The sequence below is a fragment of the Colletes latitarsis genome, chromosome 9, assembly GCF_051014445.1.
Source record: "Colletes latitarsis isolate SP2378_abdomen chromosome 9, iyColLati1, whole genome shotgun sequence".
NCBI classification, from domain to species: Eukaryota; Metazoa; Arthropoda; class Insecta; order Hymenoptera; family Colletidae; genus Colletes; species Colletes latitarsis.
Window position 1 is genome coordinate 26862749 of NC_135142.1, and position 27223 is coordinate 26889971.

At 40.7% G+C, this 27223-nt stretch overlaps 1 protein-coding gene across 2 annotated transcripts; it reads right to left on the reverse strand.

Moving 5' to 3' along the window:
• LOC143345941 (organic cation transporter protein-like) lies at positions 1–27001 on the reverse strand. Of its 2 annotated transcripts, none has more exons than XM_076773586.1 (10): positions 26863–27001; positions 6052–6310; positions 4803–5013; positions 3947–4205; positions 3483–3675; positions 3191–3409; positions 2739–2953; positions 2321–2496; positions 1926–2098; positions 1–1797 (listed from the first exon to the last, which is right to left on the reverse strand). In XM_076773586.1, exons 2-10 carry the CDS (start codon positions 6297–6299, stop codon positions 1701–1703), a joined length of 1791 nt encoding a protein of 596 aa, XP_076629701.1. In that variant the 5' UTR covers positions 6300–6310; positions 26863–27001; the 3' UTR covers positions 1–1700. The 2 variants fall into 2 exon arrangements, with proteins under 2 accessions (XP_076629701.1, XP_076629699.1); XM_076773584.1 differs by lacking the exon at positions 26863–27001 and adding an exon at positions 8624–8955.
• Between the last annotated feature and the right edge of the window lie 222 nt (positions 27002–27223).

The window sequence follows — 27223 nt, forward strand, 5'->3', positions numbered from 1 at the left end:
TAGAAATACTTCTGGTTTTTATTTTCAAGTATCAATGTTCACTGAACGATCGATCTAAACCGCTAAACGCATCTAAACTTAAATATACATATTGGTACTCGTCGACGATTGTACATTTCCTAGCGCGCCTCTAGTTTGGCTCCATTTTGCAATTGGGAACCTTAGAATTACAATTACATAAATTACGAGGCGTTGAACGGACATTTTCACTCAGAAATACACTCCGGAACTATAGTTGATATTTTAAAGATTTCTGGACGAAGCATATTGGAAATGTAAATCTAATTTGGCGATAATTGGTGTAACGTTTTAATTATGAATATTCATATTAATATTATATACAGGGTGTTCGGCCACCTCTGGGAAAAATTTTAATGGGAGATTCTAGAGGTCAAAATAAGACGAAAATCAAGAATATAAATTTCTTGACTGAGGCTTCGTTAAGAAGTTATTAACAATTAAATTCAAAAATTTCAAATCGTTCTGGAAAAATTATTTTCGGTTGTGGGGGTTAATTACAATTATTTTTGGTGAATACACATACCCCCGAAATCCTGCGCATTTTCGCGAAAAAAATTCAGTACTGGTGAAACTTCGGCCAAGGGTGGCCGAACACCCTGTATATATTGAGTTAATTGAAAGTAGTCTGATTTATGCCGTGTTTAGGCTCGTTTCAATCGGTCGAATTCCAACAATGCTTCGGTGCCATTTTTAGAAAGATTCTAATCACTTTCCTTTACTTTGAAACTATCGAAAATTACAGTGGCGTTATAGTTATATTCCGCAGTGTATTTGAGAGACGCTTGAACGGTTCGAACGGTTATGTACAGTTTTCAAATCTATCGTGAGACGTACTTGCGAAAATCCCCGACCCGAAGTAACGGAGAATCAGATCGACGAACGAAAAATCTTAGTTTCGCTGTGCACGACTTTCAATCGGGGGGCTGAAAGCGGGGATAAGTCTCGTAAGTACGCGGATGACTCTAATACGATCCTAAGCGGTCCTAGTACTATCGCTGGACCGTGACGCGACGCAAATTGAGCATTCAGGATGAACAGAATCGAAGGGACGAAAGTAGCTGATAACGAAAAATAAATCGTGCTTCTTCGCAGACGCGAATCGAAGGGTTTGCTGCTTTCCTCGATACGCTAACAGTTCGCGTAATTTATGAATCACTATGTCTACGCGAAGTAGCGTTTAGGAAATCCGCAATGAACGAGACAAGTTGACGGAACGGTGATGGGAGGAAGTGATCTACTTACGTACTGGTTCGACTAATTGCGGACTACTTAAAGACGAACGGTACAGCTTGAGTTTCGTAACGATTCTTGGCGACACGCGATAACAGTATCTTTATAAATAAGTCAACTTTCGATTAACGAATAATAGAATTCTGACGTTCGGATGTTTCGGCGTCGAATAGCGTTCGACAGCCGTTGCTTCCTTTCGGTCCAACAAACGAATATAAAAATACTGTAACATGTCCTCGAGTAAAGAAGACAAGAATTTATACCGTATTCGATATCTATTTAATCGACAGGTACTTCCAACGAAATTCCATCGCTGGGTAAAATTTTTTTAAAATACAACGTTCGTGATATACCTTAACACCTAACATCACACTCGCAGTTTACTGACTATATTTACAAAAAGATTTGGCAAGTTTTACCGGCCGGTACTCGTCACTGTTGAACAATCGCTATAATCTAGTGCAGTCGATCTTTTGAACACTGCCCTCGAACGCAGGGTTCGAGAGACCTTTCTTTTTCCTGAGAGATTTCTTCAGCTTCTGGCTCCTGAAAGTTTCACCAAATATTGACCAAATCATTTCGTGGATAGCGTTAACAATTTAATGTCGTAAAATGACAATCGATGGGTTTATAATTTATCTGAAAAGTAGAAGAACAAATAAAGTGTTACTTACGAGGCCACGCAGGGTATCCACCAAAAGCTTTGGTCCTTGCCAAAATCGTTGCCCTCCTGAAGAGTCTCTGGCAAGTCTTGGTTCAAAGTTTCTGGCAAACCAAGGGTCAAGAAGGCGTGCACGAAGGACAGTAAACCGAGGGCGACGAGGGGCAGGGCCGCGTCGATATCGGCCTAAACAGGAAACAAAATTAAGTTATTTTCTATCTGAATGGTTTACGAGAGTGTTCTGGTCAAAGAAGATTAAAGAAATCAATTTTTGGCATAAAATAATAACGAGTATGTTTTTTGATTAAAAATTGACCTAGACCAGAACACTTCCTCGATTTTAACTGGGAAACAAACTAATTATCCGATTCTCCGATAGCTATCAGAGTTTCCGTTTGTTTTACTTACCAGATAAATGATGTAGGGACCCATGATGTGAGCGAGGTAACCAATAATGTGGATCAAGGACACACCTTGGGCTCGCACCACGGTCGGTAGCATTTCCGCCGCGTATTGGAAGCCGATATTCGCGGCGATATTGACTCCGAGACGCGCTATGATCGCCATAGCGACCGTTGGCGCACCTTGAACAAGTTGAGAAATATGTAAATGCCGCGAGTTGCGTTGCATTCCGTGCTCGATGCATGCCGTCTGTTCTCGGTACAGCCTCGGTGCAATTGGTCTTGCACGTCGGTATTTAACAACGAAATAATAAAATTTAGATTCGGATCGAAATGGACCGGGAGTCTTCGGACTTTGACGTTGTTTTTTATATTTCGTCGAATAAATTGTGGGCAGAGCTATTCGTCACCGAGAAAGAACTTACCAGGTGGCGTGGCCACAGCGACAAACGAAAAGATTCCACAAAGGAACATCGACGCGAAACCCATCCATCGTCTGCCCCATCTGTCCAGAAAGAGGGCCAGGAGAATGGCGGCGGGAAGTTCGGTGAGAGAGGCCAAAGAAAAGGATGTGAATACGTCGGGGTCCAGAAGTTTCATGTTCCAGACGTGGCCGTCAAACACCCACACCATCAGAAGCCTGGAAACCAGCCAAACGAATTGGTCGATCAATCGCCAACTTTCGAACTCTTTTCATTTTCCTATTTTCAAGGTTCGTAACCTGTTACTCATAAAAGTCGACGAGCAAGGATCGCTGGATCTAGAAGACAACAGACTCCGACTGTCTATAAAATCAATTTTAAAGGAACGGCTACTAGTTGCAGAAAAGAATTTCACTTTTAAGGAATTTGTAAATTCAAGAGACGAACCGACTCACCAGTAAATAATAAGCATGATCGTGATGCGAGCGAGTCGTGGTAACTTGAAGAGATGCAGAACGGTGTACTGATTGTGCGATTGATCTTTCTCGATCATCGATTTGCAACTTTTCTCGAACTCGTCGAATACTTCCTTCTTCACCTCTTTACCATTTACTTTCGCGAACTTCTTCAACATGTCGATCGCCTTGTCGATCTTGCCGCTGGTGATGTACCAACTGGAAAGTAGAAAGCGAATGTATCAAGATTCCGGGGACCTCGAGAAGAAAAAAGTGAAAAAGATTAGCTTACCGTGCGCTTTCAGGGACGATCCACGGTCCGACGAAAGCGACCACCATAGGACAAGCGGTGACTATGCTCAAGATCCGCCAATTGGCGATCCAATAAGCGATCCACGGCAGAAGACTCGCAGCTCCCGCGAAATAAAGCCCGAAGGACATGTTTGCTACCAGCGTACGGTATTTCGGGCCTACGTACTCGATCACTGCAACGACATTCAACGTAAAAGATAGTTGCGATTAGAACGTCCATAAATATAATAAATATACGAGTTTTTCAATTTATTTATTACGTCGTCTCTGCGGTAACGTGGCAAATTAACGTAACCTTCCCGACTGCAATTTAAACTATCAATTACCCGTGCGATTACGGGAAACAGCGGAAAGCCGTGTATTTTCTAAATCACTAATTGCAATTAGTCGGTAGTTAGAGCATAACAATTTCGAGATAGCTTGGGTAATTTATGCGAAACATACCAATAATGAAAAGAACGTTAAAGCAGTTATCGAACGACGTGCCAACAACCATTCTCGCCAGACAGAAACTCCAGAAACTGTTGCAGAACGCCGTTGCCACGGAAGCCACGAATCCCACCGAGTTGCAGGCGACCAATGCTGGAATCCTGCCATAATGGTCAGCTATGTAACCGAATATCAAACCGCCGAGGATGCTACCCACGAAGAAGGCCGATTGGGCAGCTGAACCTAGGAAAGCTTGATCACAAACCCATTCCAGCTGGAAGAACAATTGACCGCGTTATCGGTTTCCAGGCGAACCGTACGCAGTAGGCAAAAAAAATAGGCACTCTCGCTTTTCTCTAAATATCGAAGTAATATTAAGTAATATTAATGCAAAGTACAGCGAGTTCATTTATTATATTTAAAAATATACTAGAACGTATATTTGGTATTAATAAATTATACTTCAATTCGTCAAGATATTTAGAAAAAAATGTGTGTGTCAATATTTTGTTCACCCACTGTATCTACGAGCAGCTTACTTCCACTAATTCGATGCGAAAAAGGAGATAACGCGCTGTAAAACGTGAACCGATACTTAATCTTAAATTTAAAGACCGTCGTGGCAAACCTATTCGTACGTGAAAACTCACAATTTCGCAGGAAACTTCAGCGCGAAAAGGAAAACATAGAAGTCGCAGAGTAAATAAAGAATAGAAAATTAAATCGTACGAACGAAATGTAGAAATATTGAAAAGGATACTGACAAAATTGAGAAGTGAATTTTACAAGACTTATTGCTCGGCACAAAATGGAGAGAATTTTGAAAAATTGTTACCAAGACTTGCGCGATAAATGCATTACGTTCGCTCACCTCGACCGCTATGGATTTGTACGGTATCATTGTGTGATTGAAAGTCCAACCATGTTGACACGATTTAATGGGCCACGAGTGATCTGCTATTCTAGTACCGTTCTTCAATATTTCTTTGTAGTTTACGTCGTACATGTTGCATCGCGAAAACGCGGTGGCACCTTCCACCTTTAACTCTTCTCTCGATGCTGGAGGTATCGATAACGCGATCCTAGAAAAAAGAACAGAATTTTACGGTTCTCTTAAAAAGTAAATGAAATCGTGCAAGGAGAGTTTCAGACGAACAAACTACAGTTAAGATCTACCGTAAGTTTTCAACCGAATTGGTTTCCACCAAAGTGTCGAATACTGGGGAACTACGGATCGCATAGTCGTGATTCAGAGGAAAACACGAGACGATTTTCCAGGTTTGTAGGAAAACGTTTGCAGGAAAAGATTTGTTGGAAGTAAATACTGTGACAAATGATAAATTAAGTAACTGCCGTCCATAAATCGCTGGACACTTAACGAATAAAAATTAACAGACAATACGCAATAAGGAAACGCAAGGATCCCCTGTACAGCAGACTGTTTGAAATTGTTGTGAATCGTCTCGCCGGAATTCGTTATCTATTGGAAACAAAAATCTCCGTGCAAATGGAAAGTTTGCAAGAAGCTTATCTGCTTAAAACAGTGTAATCTCTTGATCCGTGCTATTGATAGTGTAATGTTGGTTGATCCGTGCACGCGCATCTTAACAAATATCCGCGTCGTCGTCCTTGTTCGACGATTTACCGATCGTTTGTCATTGTTATCGGTTGTCACTGTACATCAATTCGTTAAAACTCGCGCGATTTATCTTGCTGAATATTAACCCTCTAATTGATGGGGTACGATACTTGTTACGTAAACTGTTCGGGGACAGTTTGCCTACGATTAAAAATATGGTTCGAATGTATTTTACCGACAAACAATGAAAACAGGCCACAAGATAAGATACCACGCGTTGGGACAAAGTCATTTGTCGTGTTCCTAGACTGTTGCCTATGTAAACATCTTAAACTATTTTTAAAGCAGCCATTAATGCTTGAATCCAAGGTTTCGCCGCGCTTTTACAATACAAAAATATTCTTTCTGTGTCTAGAAAATAATTTTGACGATATGGTTAGTTGAAGAAAAGGATAGAAGTGGTATAAAAATGAATTTTTGGATTGCGAAGGGTTAAATATTTAGGTGGACTGATCTATAGAGACGTAACGATCAAACTTACTTTTCGTGGTCGGTGAGATTCCAATCATTGAGGTCCGGCACGTTGCACCAATGCTCGTTCGGTACCAACGTGATGAAGAATTGCGTGAAGTAGAGGAACGCGTAGACGAAGGTGAAGGGCAGAAGCAAGAAGAAAAGGAACCATTGGTAGCGACTGGCCTCGCCGACGTACGGCAGGATGTCGTCGAAGGCCATGATCTTAGGACGCTCGCCTTCTTCCACTTTCACGGACTCCACCATGACTGTCATTGTTTCGATCTCTGCAAATTAGCGATCGCCGATTACTTAACTCGAGTTACAACGCATGTATGCCGGTATTGGGTTCAGGGTGAGCCTCGAGCATGAAAAAACGATCCTTGATCATTTTTTTATCGAACGTTAATCGTTCTCTCGGGTTGGGAATTAGTTTGGGAGCTTAAAACAGAAGGACTCGAAGACAAGTAGATTAATTCTGTCGACTGGTCGCGGAGTAGGAAGGAGAATGGTTTCGATAATTACACTGACGTTTAGTGTCAAGAGCCAAATTAATGTGTTGGTAAAAGGTCGCTCGAGGATCGCGCGAAACAGTTACACGCTGACGTTGCAACTATAGAACTCGAGGAAACGAATCGTCTTGCAACTCGATCGACATATTGATTCGAAAAAAATAAATTGTCATTGGAATAACAGTATTCGCTGGAGGGAAATGGTAATTAGGCGAATAGAATGTTGCTCGTTAGTTTACGGACAGTAATCGATTGTAAAGAAAACTCGAACTCGTTGTGTACTTTAAAATCTTGAAGATTGAAAAAAATAGTTAAGTTTATCGCCATTCTCTAGCCTAATAAAATTCATATAAGATATATATAATACTCATACGTTGTATGGAAATTAATACAGCACGAAACGGTATACCGCAGAAATATTCGATTTAATCTACTCAAAAACATTAGTATGCGAATACATAACTCTGAGATAATTAAACATTTGCGTCTATTGAATAAATTCCTCTGATAGAAGAAGTAATTTATGTTTGAGCATGAATGTCATAAAACGGACATTTGCATGAAATAAAATAGAAGTTTGTAAGCGTCGTTAGGAATATTGATAATGTCGTCTGCGAGAGAACTGGAGGAAACGAAAGAACTTTGCTTCTTTCGACGAATGAGTTTCTAATTCGACGCTAATCAAGCACCCGTGTTTTTTGTCGCCGTTATTCTCCGCAAAGTCTTTGTTTTGAAAGAGAAATCCCTGTTGCACGCTCGTTTTTAGACCAGGGCGCGACACAATATTATTTACACCGTGCAACGAATGTTTGCATGGTCGGTGTTCCCATTTTGCAAATAACTTCGATATTAAATGCAAACACGCGCGCGTCACAGCTGAAAGTAAATAAAATCAGAGACAAACGAACATTTTCGAAAACTCGTTATCGACAAATAGAAACTCGATTAACGGTTCTGTTCCAAAAAATTTTCATCGCGGCTATGATTCACTATTCTCGAAGAAACTCGAGGCAAGGTTTTTCTAGCTCGACCATCGGCACGCGTTGTACTAGGCAAACTCATAAATGTTTCATAAATAGGGATTAGTATTTATTACAGCTTCTTATACTTCTTTCGCTATGAGATATAGATAGAGAAAAAAATAGAAATAATGACAGGAGTACAGGAAACGAGGAAACCATGACATAACTCCCATTTTCTACGGGCTCGGTGAAATTTGCATAAAGCGTGTTGCGCATTCTACGATGATGCAGTGCAACCAGTAGACGTAGCGTCGTGAATGGCAATATATCCGCGAATTTGATCGGTGCATTTAATTATAGAAGAAACATATTCGTATGAAATTGTACGATTAAACATCGTGGTTCCTTGAAAAATGTCTAATAGAACACATATCGAATGTGAAACACATTTTTATGGAAGGAAACAATTTTCGTAACATGGATCAACAGTTTGCCAAATCCATTGTGCATAAATCTTGCAAATATATGTATTTATGAGGAAGTACTATAATACTGTTCACCATAAATTGCATCACTTTTTTTAAGTAACTTGATTTTTTAAGTAACATTGAACCGTTTTTTCGATAGTGTTTACAGTGGCGAACCGGCTATCTTCAGCAACTGGTTACACAAAACTTCACACCTTGAACAATTTTATCCCGTAGTGCTAATTATTAATGGAACGATCATAGCACAGATACATGATTTTGCATACGATTTTCCACGTCTGCGTTTTCTCGCCTTCTCGCCTTCTCGATCCGGGAAAGCGATCATCATTGAGATTCATCGATGCACATGGCGATAGGTGACGGCCGACAAAACTTCGCGGAGCGTATAAACGGCGCGCAATAAACGTCGCGATGAAAAGTGGAGCACCGATTTTCGCCCGGATTCACTTTCTTTCACCTGCACGTTTTCTCGTACCAACGATCTAGATCCTTACGATTCACGGCCACTTCGCGGCTCGTTGTTGACCCTGGCATACACAGGACCATGGATCTACCGAAAGAATCTTCGTGATAGCGATCGACGATACCGGAAATCGAAAGGTGAACGAAACACGATGTACATCCAAAACAGCGTTTACCTGTCTAATTAATCGTATCGAGCACAACTTGTTGGAAATTATCCGAGAAGATCTATCGATTGGCAACGACCGACCGGAAAGGGAAGACGACTCGAAAAAGGCAGAAACTTCGTTCTCTGGCGCTCTTCTTCTCTTTCGAGAGATCCGTTTCTCGGCGAAACGACGAACACGCGAATCGCAACGATCAACCGTAGACCCTGGAACCGGGACACGTGCTCGATCTCGATCGTGACAGTGATCTTGGCCGACGAGTGCACGAGATCTCTGGACTTTTCGGACGGCTCGCTACATCATCGTTTAAAAGGGGGTACGCACGGACTGTTCGCGGTGCGGACAATTAGCGAGGCTTTATAGCGCGTGCAGACGAAAGCGGAACCCCACCAGCGGCGCCGATCGACCATTGGACGCGACTCCTTTGGGCCCCTGTGGATCGTCCGTGACGTCACTGGAGAACATTTACGACGGGTGATTTCACGATACGCGTGCCTCGATGGATTTTCCTCGTGACGCTGCCATTTTTTGTCGCGTGTCGACGATCGACCAGTTTCTTAATTAACACTTTGCGGTCCGAGACATTCGTCATACTTCGTATCAGCGAGTCTAGATCGTACGTCCTCCTGCATCATTTATCCGTAGACTTTTTGGTCATTAAAACCTGGGACATCCTGTATCGTAAAGATCAGCTCGTAATTTAAATTATAATCGCGATCGGTAAAAGGTAAAATTCCCATTATTATTACGTGTCTTCAATACGCGTATTCTATATCTCACATATTTTTGCATACGTTCGCATGCAATATTTTTATATTTCGCATATTTGCATGTTTCAACATATTTCAAGTGCATAAACATCCGCGGTTTACTGATAACATTGACCGTAACACGAACCTCGGATGTGGGACGAATCAGCAAATAATGATAAATAATAATGACTTTGAAGTTTCGCGCGATAACTGATCAAAAGAATTGATTTTCTCGAGTTCTCGTGAAACGAGGCTAACAAAGTTCCCTGAATTACCAGTGATTAACACCGATGTCATTCCAATATTCCAAACAAAGTAACCCCACCGATCGCTCCCAGTATATTCGGAACGTGTAATGGAGTTTATTCGCGAAACTCCGGATACGGAAACTCGGAAACTCCGCCAACAGAGATACGCGCTACAGAAACCTGTTACCCTTGAAGAAAAGAGAATCATGAGATAAATATACGGTATGGAATTGCTTTGTTTATGCCGGAATCTGATACGTAATGAAACATAACGTGAAATCACGAAATTCACGTGATTGACAGCAAAGTCTCCCTATTGACAATTCACCCGAACGCGCGATAAGTTCCCGACTCTCCGTTGCTATCGAACATGTTCGTGCGTATTGTTACAAGTTTCTGATTATTTGGACAATTGGAATATTTAGAATAGTAGTAGAACAGTTAAAAATATCCACCGCGGCTTTAGTTTGAATCTATAGCGATGATACGCTTCGGAGACTAATATAAAATAAATCTAAAGCTAATATTTTTTAACAGATAGGAATAGAGACACGTCATAAATTTGTGCATGATCGTGAGTCGGAGCATAAAGCCATGCAGTTTACGTCGTTGAATACGATTTACTCGGTTACATCTTTGCTTAATTTTCAATCCGAGCTGGAAACATTATACTTTCCACCCGCAATGTTTCGCAACGATTTGTCGATATTTACAAGCATTACAAGCATATTAATTAAACGCGATACACAGAAGTCCGATGGTGGGGGTTCTCTGGTGAGCGGTTTGAACCGGAAGTCGAGTTGTTTGATGGAGGAGATAACTTGATCATGGAAAATAACTCATCGCCATAAATCTAAAGTTGTACCTGATTTTCGAAATATGTATCTCGCTTTTAAGGCTAGACAATAAAAATGACAAACGATTGCGATTCTTCGCGTCGAGTCTCGCAAGAAATTGGCGCTCGAAGAACTCGTCCAGATTAGACAGGGCATTAATCAATCCGAACAAACGACGGAAAAACGTTGTTTGGAAGTTTTCGCGGCTATTTTTGACACGCCAGAATACAAACAATAATTTTCTTTCGACGTTCGATACATGCTACTGTTCAACAGTCTACACAGTGTAGTAGATATCGAACGATGCAACGAGCTGGTTTAGGTTTAGAAATATATATTTTGTGGCGGTTGCATTTCTGGATACATCGATATATATATCAATGAATAAAATTGCATTCCGTTTGTGCATTATTCAATGCCGTTTAATTTTAATTTAACCGTTCTAGAGGTATTTTCCCAGTTGCATGGGACACTCTATATTTCGAACAAACGTATCGTGCAATTAAATTAATCACAGATAACGACCTTTTGTTTTCATTTTAATGTTCCTGAATCTTCCGATTGGGCAGTTACCGTTTCTACGTTAAGAAACAATGCACAACTCGTTGATCGATCGTTATTCGAGCGTAAAAAGGAGAGCATCCTGTTGCAATTAATTCCATTTTTTTCAATACACGTGTGCATTCCACGGCAGACAGCATTTCCCTCGTTTTTCTTTTTCTCCCCGTTTCAGCGTCACGCGAAAGAGACAATGTTAATTAGCACGACTAATAAGTTCTGCGCGCGTCGGACATTATTCGGTAGAAAAAAGTTTACGCGCGATTTCATTAACGCATTATGAAAGTGTACACATTGTAGTCTTTCTTAACGGCGGATAATAATGTTCTTTAATCACCGGGTCCAGCGGTGATAATTATCGGTATCGTAGTATTCAGGGTCGTCGATTCCACGCGGAAAATCTATAGATGTCTTTGATACTAATTGCTCATTGTATTCGTTAGCATTGTTGCAAGCTCGGCGTTGTCGTGTAATTTTTGTCCCACGGTCGTTTTTCTTCGGTTTTCCTTCCGTTAGATCAATGCGTTTACTGCCGCGGTGGTCACCGGTGACCAATGCTTCGATCTTACGTTTCTTTTGAGTACTCACAAGAAATAAATTCCAATTAATATTGGGGAATATTTATAACCTAGGCAGCCAACGCGTTAACAATCTCGATAATAATCTTTGTCGTCTAATAATATCCGAGATTCGAATTCTTCCGCGAATCTGTTACCTCTATTACGCAGTAAAGTTAAGATAACTTTCTCAAAGTTGTCGGTAAACATTTTTATTTATGTTTTGTTTGAAATTGTATTCCAAGTGTCGAGTAACTTTTAGTAATTTATGCTCGTCGATATTCGAGTTTCAGGAATACGGTTCGCGACGCGCCTTCATTCGTAGCCGTGGCTGAATAATTATATACTGAATCGTTGATAAAACAACTGTCAGAAATGCAAATGTTTTCGTCTGCAAAAGGCAGGCGTAGGTGAAACGCATGACACCGATACGCCTCCTATAATTAACGTCATACAGATGGAAAATCCCTGTATTGCCTTGTTATCAGTGACGGTTCGACGGGCGTAGTAAATTTCGTGGTGCGGTTAACACGTTGATTGCCACGATGGTCATCGGTGACAGGTGCTTCGAGCTTAAATCGGACAGTGAGATTTTTTCACAAAAAAAAAAAAAAAATACCAGAGAAAATACATATAACGTCAACAATTATAGATTTTTCCTCTTCTTCAATTTTTGAAAACTGACTTTGACGAAATAATTCGATCGTTTCTTGTAAAACATGTACGTGGATTGGGATAATTGTATTCTTTATTTGTCGATGTAAACATTAGGCGATAAATGATGTGAAACGATCTTTTCGAGGAAATCTATGCTTTGCATAACTCGTTTACATTAGTCGCGGGTTACATAAATCGTTGAGTGGTTCATCCGGACGAATATTTCGTTTTCTCGGTAGACCCACGGCATCTGATTATATTCTGTTATCAGTTGCCGCGAAATCTCTTCATCCGAGACGTTCCAGTTTTGTTTTGTCCCGTAAAAACTTAATTGGGCATCATTATTTAGACGAATGATAGTGTAATGCGTGATGACAGTTCAAATATTAAGCAGTAAGTCTAAAAATACACAGTGTCAGTCGAACACAAAAGACAGGGCGAACATTTACTATCACGCAAAAAATTAGATTATAGTACTAAATATAGTGACTACAAGTTTGTATTTATCTATAAGAAAACACCGGTTCCTCAGTCTGTGTTTTTTCACGAGTTACACTCACATTATTGAACTTTTCGATGATCTTACGTAAGTCAGATCGTTGTTCTGATAGTTTATAATACTCTAGCATGATTTTCTGGGAAAGATAAGACGTTGCATCGCATACATCGAAGGTACGAGCAAATAAAATATTTTCTTCTAGTGTAGTACGGGATTATAATTTACGAATTTATCGACGACGTTGAAATTAATAATGTAAATCAATGTTCTTTCGCGTCCTGAATGTAGATTGTTGACTGAAAAGCTTGATTTAGATGCTAGCAGTATAATGCAATAGTCAATGATAGAATATTTGCTATTCCAGACACGTAAACAGTTCCTGAAGGAAAATTTTCATATGTCTCTTCAAACCTAGTCTAGACCCCAAGCAGTCAACTGTTTATCGTCTGTGTTGACAGAGACCATTCTTTGAGGTAACAATAAAAAGTCGATTAAGTTCTAATACCTCGTATAGTTTTACTGCTGAGTCAATAGTAGCCCGGAGAATCGACTTTACTAGTACTCCTTATCTTGACTTTGACAATGTCTTGGACTTTGCACGATTTTTAGTGCGATACAGGCTTCAAATTATCTAGAAAATGTACTTATACGAACTCTGTAGAAAGCAACAGCGTGACACGAAGAGTTGGCATCTCAAATAATATTTCAAGTATAATCTCACAAATTGCCTGTACCACACTTCGAGCAGACGCATCCAAAAAATTTATAGAGGTACTAAAAATGGTTGGTAATCAACTTTGCTACCCTAAATATTGCACGATAAATTCAGATACACCCCAAAGCATTCGAAAATTAGTTCTAAGTTGATTAGTTCTTTGTTCGTAGGAATTGTAATAGATTCGTCTCGTTTTCTTACCTATGCGAAGAGCCTCTCGTTCACCGTTATTCTTTCGATCGTATTTACGTGAAGTCTGCCTCTCTGGTCGTTCCAGACCCCGGGTTTCGGCAGAAAACAGAGTCCCATTACTTTTTGGTCGTTCGAATCTCAAAGGGCTCCGATTTCGCATTGCAACGGGATCAAACGATTTCCATGCACTGTCACTCGTGTCACTGTTCGGAGGAAAGAAGCCAATGACCTTGGAAGGATCGAATGCTCGGGGGAATCCCGTGGTTCCCAGTATAGAGTGGCCATCCGCCGACGAGCAACGACGAATAACAGGAGAAGGTCGTTGGAGTGATTACCAGAAGCCACGGGAACGAGTTTAAAACCGGTTCGTGGATGAGAACGAAGATGGAAGAACGGTGGAGCATACAGCGGGAGTACCGATCCGGATGACCTGTTCGCGAGTCGGCAAACGAGGAAAGAAATCGAGACAGAAACCCTCCTCGGGGTGACAAATTTCCCGATGGGGTTGCTCTGGCGTGTTCCTCGTCGTGTCGCGAACTCGGCGAACAAGCGAGATTAAATACGCTTTACTAATTATGTGACACTTGTATGGAACCTTCGAACCGTAAAAGTTTCCATCGTTCGAACAGAGATCTTTTTGTATTGCAGATCTTTAGTTAACCCCTGTTAAAGAAGCATCGTCTATCGAGGCATATTTGTTTAATTAATTTGTTCTTTAAAGTTTGTCGGGGTGGAAGCGTATGAATCTATGGTCAGTGCTAATGTATATTTAACGAATGTCCATTCTGCTCTATACTATGAAATGTCGCAATAAACACAGTAGTTTAGTAGATAGAGGATATTTTCATTAAGAGATCTGAAAATTTTATTGGCCAACCGGGTCAGCAAACTAACGCTTCATAGTTCGCTATGACAATTGGGATTAAATTGTGTGAGAAATTTTGTTTTGGAGCAAAGGTTGAATTTATCGTGTAGTTCAATTCGAAGGACTCGGAATTTTTTAAGACACTTTAGCCTAATAGACGCGATTCGTTCAATTAAGCTCACAAAATCGACCGCTTGAAAGTTCAATTGACGTGGACAGCAAATTTTGACGTCGACATGTTCTAAGAAGCTCGAACGTAACGAACGAATAATTGTAAAAAGAGACAGATTGAATGTGAATGAAATAAATGAGCTTTGAATGATATTCCATAATAAACGACAATTCTTGACAGTTTTAACGTTTGTAATACTTTTAGTGTCATGTATATGTGACTATCTTATTATTAGTTTTTGACTCAGCCGTATAATAAGACTATTAGACTCTCCACAAACTACGAAAAACGTCATGAAAAGTGGCATTTAAAATTGTCGACTTTTTCCTCTATAAATGTTTGTATTTATGAATAAGTTGCACATCGATCACATAATATTTACAAATATACCGCGAATGATCGAAGATTGAAATGTCATCGGCCAAAGAATTGAATTATTGCAATACTGTTCGAAACGGGCCTTGAGTGTCATTGGAAGTCCCTCGCTGTTATTATCCTTATCCAAGTGTGTTGGTCGAACATATAGTGAGAATGTTTTATCGTATAATATATGCATAACATTTATGTTCCAACGAACGATCTAAAAATAGACAGAGAAAAATTTTCAATTCACGAGAAATATGAAAGGAAACCTAAATTTCTCAATAGTACATTCAGAACGTCTTCACAATATTTCATATTTCCACATATTTTCTTTTATATCATCGTACGCATCAACTTTTTCCTTGATCAATTCCTCCGATAAATAAAAGTTTGCAGAATTCTCGTTCGACGAAATGTTTTTCTCTGGTTGACTAAATTGTCGTTACCGAGTTATCGCATTGAATCGAGTACAATGCAATTACTTTCTCCGTCGATTGAGAAACGCCAGCATCGCGCGTCATTCACCCTTCTCTCGTGACGCAAATCGCGAGTGTTACGCGGGTTTCTATACACATAGAGACCATTATAAATCCGGAGGTTTGAGCGAATAAGACGGAAAAGTACCTCGAAGTTTCTAATTACCATCGATAGTCTGTTCATTAACCAAAACATTCGAGTTCTAATAATCCAAAAATTAACAATTTTAACGTTTTGTAAATTAGAAGCTACGAAAGGCTGAAGCACAAGAATGAGAGCACTGTGAAGACGACACTTTCATGAATGAACGAAACGACCGTCGTAAGGCCACGTAACTCCTACCGCCTCGTTGATTCGCTTTTTACGAATTTACCTTAAGTTCAAGTACGCCGACGTGGACGATCTTGAACAAGTTCGACGATTAAACGCAATGTAACATTACTTAATCGTCCCCCAATCAACCCACTGGATGCTCGGAGATAAAGAGAGCTTCGGTTCAAGGCAGTTCCTTCGCTCCTTTGTAGGTACATTAATATCATGAACGTGCTTGGAGTTTTTATGCATCGGAAGTTGCTAAATCACTCGCCTCGGATAATTTAATTCCGGACAAAACGTACTGTTTAGCCGGTACTCTTGCCAATAACGTTGCGGAAATCAGAGAACTGAAAAGAACGAAGCCTTCAAATTCATACGTGTAACAATTAATTAAGTAAACCATTTTGCTTTGCGCTTAATTTCCGAATTTACGTGAAATTTGATGATTGATCTGGTAAAAATTGGATTTTTCCTAATGCAATGTTCCTCGAGTTGTTTTAAAGTCTCAAATATTTCGATCTTTCCCTCTCGAGCACAATGACCAATTAAATTCCGAAATTATTGAAAATTGCCACCCTGTGGGGCATCGGGAAACTACCCTAATGGTTCGAAGCCTTCTGTATATCGATTGCTTCGCCGGAAACGGTCGCTTTGACGCTTCTTTTATCTTTTATCCTGATTCTTCCTCCGGGGAAACTACGGTCACCGTGTCTCTCGATCGAACCAGCAAAAAGAATGTCACGGTCGAGCATTTTTAGAAGAATCTTGTTGCAGGAAATTGCGGGTTTACTGTGAAGAGCTTGACGTATTCTATTTCGCGGAATAAAGTACGCGTTTAGAAAAAACAATTAAATAATTATCGTAAGTTCGAATATGCGAATAATTTGGATTAAATTTAGACGTCACGTCAAAGGGTGCAGTCGCGGAATTAGGTGCATTCACCTTGAAATGGTCGAGAGTGCGAGAACCGATTGTTCTTTCTCAATTTCTTTGCTCGAACGGAGCGTTATTTTCCATCGCGTGAAAAATCCATCCGCCCAACTTTAATCCACTGTGGAAATTCCGCGGGGCGAAAAAAGGCGCGAGTCGTAAAACGGGCAAGAACGAAGTCGAGTAATTACGGGTCGAAACTGTTCCGAGCCACGTTGGTCTGCGTCGGCGATTAATTTCAATGCCAGTCCAGGAATCGGTTGATGAACAAAGCAATTCGATCTGTTACGGTGATAGTTTTTGTTCAACGTGATGGGACGTAATCGCCGCGAGGCGACAAAAATGTACGCCGTTCGATTTCCGGTTCTGTTAGATTTTTTTTAATCGATCGAAACGCAACGACCGTGCTTCTTCGATCAGCCTCTAAAAGTCGAGCGAATAAAAATCGCAAATAACTGGTTGCCAGTTATCAACAATACGACAGATCCTAACTTCCTGTCCGTAGAATTCCTCGACCAATGACGTACGATTCCTGATCGGACGACGGCAAAAATGCGTGCGAGGGAAACCGTAAAGGTCCCTCGACGAGTAATTAAAAAATTGTTTTAATTGGAATTCTGAATAAATCGACTTATTAGAGGCCAGTGCGCGAAAAACATGATTCACTGGCTGTAACGATTTAGAAAGGCTGGTTGCCGGTAATCGTTTGCCGTACTGTTGTAATACCATTAAAATGCGAAGAATTGAAACAATTGAAGTGTGGAAGCGTGCGCTTTGTTGTACAATGTAATTCCCAACGCGATAAAACGCCTGCAATTGTTGCATAGTGCGCGTATCTACGACGTCGGCCAACTACTTCGAGACTGTAACATAGATTAATGCTAGATTTACGGGCATTGATTGCTCACATTTTTTTGCCTGCGATTGTTGTATTACCATACGGGTTTTCTTTTAATTAGAATACATATTCATTATATCGATAAAATTCAACACAGATTGCCAATAAATAACATTTACGAGCTCTGTAAGTTTAAATATAGATTCTGATAATCATTCAATTTACGGATCACATAAATCTAGCGTTTAATTACACTGTAAGTTCGAACAACGACCGTTCCCGTTTAATAATTATTGAACATTTACGAGAATTATTACACGCGTGTACTAAACATCGCGTCAAAGTGTTAAGTTGATGGTCGTCACGATCATCGAGAGTTAGTCCAGCGATTTGAAAGATGAACGAGTACTAATTATCCGGTTAATTACTTTAAGTTAATTACTCGCTAGGGAGTACCTGTAGGAAAACGGTTATTCTTGGAATCGAAATGACTACATGATTTTTTGCGTGCACTGCGTTTTCCGCTCGATCGTGTTCTCGCGATGTCAATTTTCCGTTTCAAGAAGGCTGGGACTCACGAGGATTTTCCTTGAATTCGAATATTAAAGTTCCCAAGGAATTTGTATTATGTTCTCGGAATCGTGATGCCTTCAAATTTCGAACGATCGCGAAGATTCGATCTACCTTGGAAATGCGGAAAGTTTTTCGCCGTTTTCTTCTCCTTCCGGTGCACGTAATTTAATTTATTCTGCGCTACGGTGCGCTTTCCAACGGTGTCCTTGGAAAATACGGCTTAGACACGCTCAGCTGATTCGATTAATATTATGCAAAAGGATAAATCGACTATTTGTAGTATCGGCGATTCTTTCCAGGAACAACGGAAAAACGATCGGCCTCTGTTGATAGTCAAATAACGATGACAATTACCGCAACGGGCATTATAGAAAGGCATTTGTAAAGAATACTATCGCTAAGAACGTTTAACTGAAATTTTACTTTTAAAAGACATATAGGGTGGGGCATAATTCACGGTAGAATTTGCGTGGAATTTGCTTCTTTTCGAGTGGAAATTTTGAAAGGTGTCTTCTGAAAAGGCAGTGTTAAGAATGCTCCTTGTTTTTCTCATCGTGAGAATCGCTGAATTAAAGACACTTTAAGAAATTCTCGGCGAACGTATTCATGGTTTGTTAACCCTCGTCGCGGGGTGGGTGCTTGAAAATAAAAAATTTAAAACCTCTTCTTAGAGAGCGAACCGACGGTAAATGTTACGACTGTTACGATGAATAAAAATTGCTGGTAAACGTTTACAGGCCTCTAAAGTAACAAACTAAAGTATTATTTATGGTTATTTTATATTTCTGTAGGTTGTCATACGTATAAAATTAGATGCCACAAACTACTAATTAGTATATTATTATTTTTCGGAGATAAACAAAATCTATAAGGAGACCACGAGCCAAAAGGTTGAGAAACACTGATCCAAAGGAGGTTTGCTAGGTCAACCTTACTCGACGAGTCCATCGGTGAAACCCGAACGAAATGACATTTTTATTTTTATAAACTTTCCAATTTAAAACTTTTCTTTTTCAGAAAAGTGGAAAAGAAAATGAATTGACCATAGTCAGACGGATTTTGCATATGTTATTGTAATGTATTCTGCATAACATCTTCTTCATTAAGTGTCAAAGTGTTTCGTACATGTTTTCTTCCCTTCCTATGCAACAGTGTTCCTCAAACCAGGGTTTGCAAACTATTAGAAGTTCCTGAACGTACAGAATAAAAAGAGCAACTTTTCTTGATGAATTTTCTGCTCAAACACCGTTGATTAAAGCTTTTTCAATATCTGCGTACCTATCTATGAAATTTTTCATAAAGAAATATTGGGTCATCGAAAAAATATGTCAACCAAAGTGGTACGGCGAAAAAACACACGCTTCTAGCGTTATTGATTTTTCAAGGCTGTCGATGCGAATGAAAAAAACTGACACAGTTTCGTGTTTAGTATGGGTACCACGTCGACCAAAGTTCTGAGAAGTAGCAGAACCCGAGTGCGTTAAATTTAGGTCGGTGCAATTGCTTTTATAATGTTTACATATAGGGTGTTCGGCCACCCCTTGGAAAAATTTTAATGGGAGATTCTAGAGGCCAAAATAAGACGAAAATCAAGAATACCAATTTCTTGATGGTGGCTTCGTTAAGAAGTTATTAACGTTTAAAGTTCCGCCAATACTGAATTTTTTTCTCGAAAGTGGGTAAGATTTCGGGGGTATGTGTATTCACCAAAAATGATTGTAATTGACCCCCGCAACTAAAACTATTTTTTTTAGAACGATTTGAAATATTTTTTTTCCGTGGATAAATTTCACACATTTTCGAATTTTTTTCTCGAAAGTGGGTAGGATTTCGAAGGTATGTCTAATGACCAAAAATGATTGTGATTGACCCCCGCAACCGAAAATAATTTTTCCAGAACGATTAGAAATTTATGAATTTAATAGTTAATAACTTTTTAACGAAGCCTCCATCAAGAAATTGGTATTCTCTATTTCCGTCTTATTTTGGCCTCTAGAATCCCCCATTAAAATTTTTCCCAAGGGTGGCCGAACACCCTGTATAGTTTAGAAAAAAAAAGGACCCAAAAATATCTCGCCACATCAATCGAAGGTTGGGAATACAGAGAAATAGAGTCGATAAATACTGTTTGCATAGAGGACAGTGGAACATCCTATTCGGAACCTGTTGCTCTCACCTTTCCAAGAGTTTATAAACCGTCGCTAACAAAGGGTTTCGTATTTCCGAAAAATTACAAACCATTTCACGATTCGTTAACGTTATTACTCCGTTTCGTTCCTTTTTGCACGCTTTGTCTATCGAAGGTTCCTATTAATGGCGCGGTTCGAACGATCGAAATAGCGCCATTTTGGCTAGCTACCGAGGAGAGAAATTTTCCTTGTCCTTAATGGATCACCGACGGCCCAATTCGTGCCTTCCCTGGCCGAGCTACTTTCGATCATGCAAGAGCAGCCTCGAAAAATGGCAACCGCAAGGGATGAAAGGACGGTTTCCCAGAAACGGGGTCGAGGAAGAAGGAGCAGCTCGAGATAGGTCCGATGTTTGTTCAGCACACAAACGTTTCATACGTGGAAAGTGTCCGTTCAACGTGTAGCTACTTCCCTTTGCGCGTGCAGCCAATAGACCTGCCTTTATACAGCGTCGCTGTTCTCTAAAACTACTATTCTTTATCGCTTCACACTTCCAGCTTCTAATATCTTTAATATCGTCTCATTAATAAACAATCTTTTACTTTGTATTCGCTATTTCTTGTATCAGCGGATGTCTCGTTTCTTTCTTCCTTTCCCGGGAAATGCTTTTACGAGCAACACTTTGGTTGACATTCGCGAGTACAAAGTGCCCGGCATTACGGTAGGCAGTGCGGCCAGGTGAAGTAGGCTAATTGGGAATTTTCATGTCGGCATGTTCGTAACTTTTCATATCTACCAAGCGCAGCTTTGCAATTCTATGCATAGACTCGCCACCGAAGAGACGCGTTTTCAGCTCACGCCGCGACGGTTGATGCTAATTTCATTTCGACCACAGTCATTTACGGTTCAACTCGTTCTTCCAACCTATTGCTTGATAATTGCACCAAAAATCGAGCAATTCGTTCGCGAATCTTCTTTGAAACGTGTACGAGTAAATAATATTATAATTTATCTTTCGTTTAATTACAGTCATAATAGGGACTAGTATTGATTGCTTAGTCGAAGAATATATATTTGCTGACCAGTGTTAGTGGAAGAAATTAACTATGAAATGTAAATCTAACAGTTAAAGGAGTTAGCGAGGGGTCGTCATCGTGGGAGTTCCAACCTATTGCTTGACAATTGCACCGAAAATCGAGCAATTCGTTTGCGAATCTTCTTTGAAACGTGTACGAGTAAATAATATTATGATTTATCTCTCGTTTAATTACAGTCATAATAGGGACTAGTATTGATTGCTTAGTCGAAGAATATATATTTGCTGACCAGTGTTAGTGGAAGAAATTAACTATGAAATGTAAATCTAACAGTTAAAGGAGTTAGCGAGGGGTCGTCATCGTGGGAGTTCCAACCTATTGCTTGACAATTGCACCAAAAATCGAGCAATTCGTTCGCGAATCTTCTTTGAAACGTGTACGAGTAAATAATATTATGATTTATCTTTCGTTTAATTACAGCCATAATAGGGACTAGTATTGATTGCTTAGTCGAAGAATATATATTTGCTGACCAGTGTTAGTGGAAGAAATTAACTATGAAATGTAAATCTAACAGTTAAAGGAGTTAGCGAGGGGTCGTCATCGTGGGAGCGTTGAGGTTTTAAGTAAATCTTTTGTAGGATTAAGGATTGAGGACGCGGAGGGGCGATTCTTTCGTCGAGGAGAGTCCGAGAAAGGTGAAGATTTTATTACGGACCGCACGGTGATCCCCTTTAATTGCATCCGCTGCGAGCGATCCTCGAAAAGCAATTTCGAGCGAACCGTAGCCCAGATTTATCACGGCTAGGATTCACTGTACACGCCTGAAGAAGTCCCTCTTAATTCCTGCCTTCGATTTCGATTCGCAGGCTTCGCGTGTTTTTCTTTCGCTACGGAAACAGCGTGAACAAGTACGTAATTCCGTGGCCGATCCCGCCACGGACATTTCGCTTCACGCGTTATAAACAATTTCCAAAACACCACGAAGTTAGTTTCGCGAACCGAGATCGCGCCAACGCGCCTGACAGATTAATTTTCCCGCGTCTCCGCGACGTCGCAATTGTTAGTTCAAACTAATTAAACAACTGGAAATTATAGTTCTTGTTTTTTTCGTTGAACGAAGGCTCAAAATAAATGATGGAAGCGATAACACGAAATGGAGGAATAATTAAAAGCTTCGAGCAAATTTATACACAAAAAGCTTCGATTCATTAGGCTTTCTGATTGTGAAACTAACCGAAAGATAAAATTTCCTTATTACTGTTATTGCTATCAGACAATTTTACACTGCTTATCTTTTTGCACAGTTCTTTAAAATTCAATGAAAAATAAAAAACACTAGCAATACATGCGACCTTTAAGGGGAATGTGCACCACGAGTGAGTAGAATGTGGACAGCGTCGAGTAATTTTGCCGCGTGATGTCTGACTATCGTGTCTGACCTTTACGCCTCGCACGGTCTTATTCTTCTTGCAGAGAATCGTAGTGTTAACCATCGCAATGCACCGTGGCGACAATTTTAGGCACTAATGAATCACTAACGACGGGCAAACTAATCTGCATAATAATAATAATTTACGTACGAGTATACCTACCGTACGCAGATAAAATATTCTGACATTTAAAAATGTTAAAGAACGTATTTGATATATTTCTAAATTTTCTGCGCCTATAAAGAATTTTGACGGAGGTTCTCGAGGGGTTGCAACCCCCATAATTTAAGGAGCCCCGTGCTGGGGATCGTCTAAGAAATATCGCGACATTGTATCGCCGGGTGTAAGGTAAAAGCGTCATCGATCAAAAGCGTCATCGTCACTGTCACCGTGACGGACTATTAATCCACAGCCAGGGTCAACGTAATAAGGCACACCCGAGCCGCTCGATTACCATAAACTCATTTACCTTTCTGCGTTGGACTCCTAGCAACGAGCACATCGACAAAGATCGAACGTGTTCGTTTCGTGCTCTGCGCCCTCGATACGGTTTTTTCCTCCCACCCTGCACCCAGAACGATTTCATCATCGAAATTGAACTATATATCGGCCATCGTCGGCATTAATATTCAAGGTGTTTAACGTTAAAGACGCGGGCGTGTCGAGCGGTGGCTCACAGTAACAGGGAATTCAATTGGAGGCACGGGGAAACGTTGCACAATAAAATAATTGCCATTATGACTAATCGCAGCCGGCTCGGTTCACCGCTGACCCTGAAGCGAGTGGACGAATTCTAGGCTTCGGACTGCGAGACTAATCGCTCGGAAAAAGGAAAGAACGAACACGTAGAAACGAAACGCGATTACGTGACTGCTCGCGGACTTATAGTCGCGGGAATCGCCGACTTTTACCGTCGCGACACGCTTCGTTTCCCATTGAATTCGTAACGAGCCGTAAATGTTGCGCGGATGACACGACGAATCGGTTTCCAGCCGATTCGAATGCGATCCAACACCTTAAAAAATGCGCTAATCACTCTGGTAACCGAGCTTAGCGCGGAACGAATCGGACCTTTTTTCAGCCGTTCGTTTCTTCGCTAATCGACTCGTCATTGAATCGGCGAAGAAGTTTTTCCAGTTTCGCGAGCTTTGGAATTATGGCTGAACACTCTAGTTGTTCGTGATTTTTAAGAATCGTAGTCATTTTGCGCGATGATAATTCGATGTACGCAAAGCAAGTGGCGCAAGAAATTAAATGCAACGAGGAATCGGATGCGAAAAAAGAAACAGTGATTTATGTTGCGCACGTTCGACGCCGACGGAGTCTAGTGGAAACTCGTTAAATCGGAGGAATAACGCGACGAATATAAAGCACGAATCCCGCGGACGCGAGGATTTTCGTACAATACGCCTTGATTATCGAAAATTTCGTCGGTATACGGAGTTTCGAGGGAACGGAACCGTGCCACGGCGCGAAACGTTCGGACCGGAAGACGTCTCCATGAGGAGGCAACCGGACGATCGGTGGAACCGACGCTGCTACCCTGTAACTTTCCGCGATCGACGCCATTTTACGTAACGTTCGTACGCGGACGTATGGAGGAATCGAGCCACGAATCAATCGTTTGATAATTGAGCGATCGGTTTTAAAACGAACTTAAACGCTTTTAGATTCGCGTCAAGTGGTCTGTCGACCAGAAATCGAGGGTCAAGCTTTTAACTAGAACGCAACGTGAACAGCAGAGTTTCGTAAATTTCAATCTTCTTATTTATTTAAACTTCTGTCTCCTGTTTGTCGAGTGATATTATTATTACAAAAAGGTCGATCGAATCGGACACGTATCGTTTCCTGTATTATTCGAGCACGGTTCGCGATGGCTTCCCGCCAAAGGAACGCATCTCGCATTCGCAAGAATCACGCGGACCGGTTCGCATAGCTGTCGGGAAATTGAAATTCTTTCGAATCAATAACAGTACGATTAACTCGAGAGACATTGCTCGACGCGACGGGAGAAAAGGGGACAGAAAGAAGCGACGGGGGTGGGCGAGAGCGAAAGTAACGGGTAACTAACAAGCGATGTGATTAAAACTTTATTAAACGCGACGAATGGCCGGGTTTTCGCGGAATGGTACCTGATTTCATAGTTTGCACAAACGCTGCGTCATTGCTTAATTAAACACGCCTCGCTTTAATGTCCAACGAACACTTATTTCGTTTCTTTCACTTATTCGATATCTATTATGATGCAATTCGTAGCACAAAATTAAATTTAAATTCAAATTGGTTAACTTCGCGTTGAGCAAAATTTCATTCTAGCGACGGATAATAGATTTAAATCAAGAATAAACGTTTTGTTATCAATGAATAAATGTAAATTCAAATAAGTTGTTCCATAGCCAAGCCACAACAGTAAAACTATTTTTGATAGGTAGTATTGTTTAGAATCGACTAATTTTTACGTTGTTCTTTATGTCGTGGAAGAATGGTCGTGAGAAGTGGGTTATTAGTTGACCTACTGCTTGGCAAAGAGTTGGGTCGTTGCTTTTCTTTCGCGTGTTCTCTCGCCCGTCCGCAAATACAAATTTGTATTTTGAGCCGGCCAAGAGTTTGTGCACGAAGGTGCCTCGGCAGTAATCCGTTATGCAACCCAGTTTCAAAGTTCAGGAGAGGGACGTTCGTCAAACAATGGTGTAACCCGACCTACGTGGTGATTGCCATTAATCTTCTCAATTTATTTTGTTGTCTCGTTCCGCGGGCTTCCTTGCTTTTCAAAATGCGCCGATCGGTTACTCGAAACCTGGTCTTGGAGCGCCGCGACGCACCGGTCGACCTGATTTCGACGGATTAGAGGATCACGGTGGATCGTTAAAATCGTTGCAATTCGATGAATTACATAATCAGCCACGGACGTTTTTAGTTTAAAATAAATACTAATAAAAATCGGGAATATAGTATTCAAGAGACATCGTTTGAAGTTTTAACTTGAAATTGTTTTCTAAATTTAATTTAGAATACAGTTTACTCCAACGAAAATTTCACCAACGGTGCAAAGCATTGAAAATAGGAAGTTTCTAAAGACGGTTCTCAAAATTTCACGCAACGAATGTCGCGTTCGATCGTCGATAGAAGAAGAAATATTCAGTGACATGGCTTCCGATTTGATCGTGAATTCAAGTGGAACTTCGGTCGGTTGATAATCGGGACAGATTCCCTATGGTTTCTGTCAGTTTTGTCGGCAGTCACATTGGATCGATTCGAACTCAGGAAGCCACGCGTTGTAACTTCGTTAGCCAGTGTTTATATCAACCGATTAATTCAACTGTTTTTTTTTTCTAATTTACTATCATCGAGATACCGGACTTTCTTTTAATTTTCGTGGATCTACGTCCGCAAAATTAGGAACAGGTCGCGTGCACATCTCTTATACAAGTTTTAAAACAGAGAAAGTCGACGGTATTACGCGATGGTTTGTCACTAGCAAATATCATTTCCTCAAATATTTATATTCTGGTTTGTACATTCACTATTCGCTTCAAACGCGAGCGACAACTGATCGAAAGTTAACGAAACGTTTCCGTAAACATTGAAACAATTTCAATGGCCCTCGACAAAGGCTTTTCGAAAATCGGTACGAACGATACGAGCCTCGAGGCCTTTATCGAGCGCGTTAGGAAGAAAATGGCAAAATAAAATCAACTTAGTCGCGACCACATAAAGAGTCGCGCTGTTCATTGAAAGTAAAGTTTTTGAGGAGAGTTTTCGAGATTTCAAACACTAATTAGTCTGGAGCTTTTCACGTCCAATTTATCACCGTTTTAAACAAGTTTTCCACTTCCCTTCTACGAGGCATTTACCGGATTTCAACGACATATTGTACCTATACAATCAGTTCTCGGATCCTTTGGAAAGCTCAAGGATTCGACACAGCGAAATAAATTGAAATCGTAGCTGTGGCTAGACGTTTCGAAATCTTCTTCCGTAATTTCTCCTATAAATCCAGTGTTTCGAAGGTGGTGACAACTCAGGTCACCGAAAATGAGACAATCTGTCTCGGTTAGAGTGCTTTCGAAGCTTTTCTAGAGCACGACGAGCATGTACTCACACGGTCAGTAATCACACGCTGAAATCCTTTTTGTTGTAGCCGCTACCGAAGAACAGTGGCTGCGCCGAGGATTGGCACTTCACTCATTGCCGACTAACCTTGCACTAAAGCTCTGTCACCTCGCTCGTTGCAACGATAACAAAACTTGCGGACGCGTAGTCGCGTTTTAGTGGCCCTGCACTCGATCAGGGTACGCGGAGCGTGCGAGTGTGCAATTCTTCGCCACTTACAGCGGGTCATTAACGATGCCCTCCGCGATCCTTCGTCTGCAACAAACGACGTTTTCTTTTGCACGCTAACTTCTTTGCCACTTTTCTCGCGTTTCACTAGCGTGCGCCAAAACCATCGATACGTCTTCTTC

Bases quoted from the DNA above. Each gene is read 5' to 3' on its own strand.
- LOC143345941 (XM_076773586.1), bottom strand. From the start codon at position 6,299: ATGACAGTCATGGTGGAGTCCGTGAAAGTGGAAGAAGGCGAGCGTCCT. The intron at 3,410-3,482 runs GTAAGCTAATCT...TCTACTTTCCAG, and splicing joins ATCGTCCCTGAAAGCGCACG to TTGGTACATCACCAGCGGCA. The intron at 2,954-3,190 runs GTGAGTCGGTTC...GCTGGTTTCCAG, and splicing joins ATCATGCTTATTATTTACTG to GCTTCTGATGGTGTGGGTGT.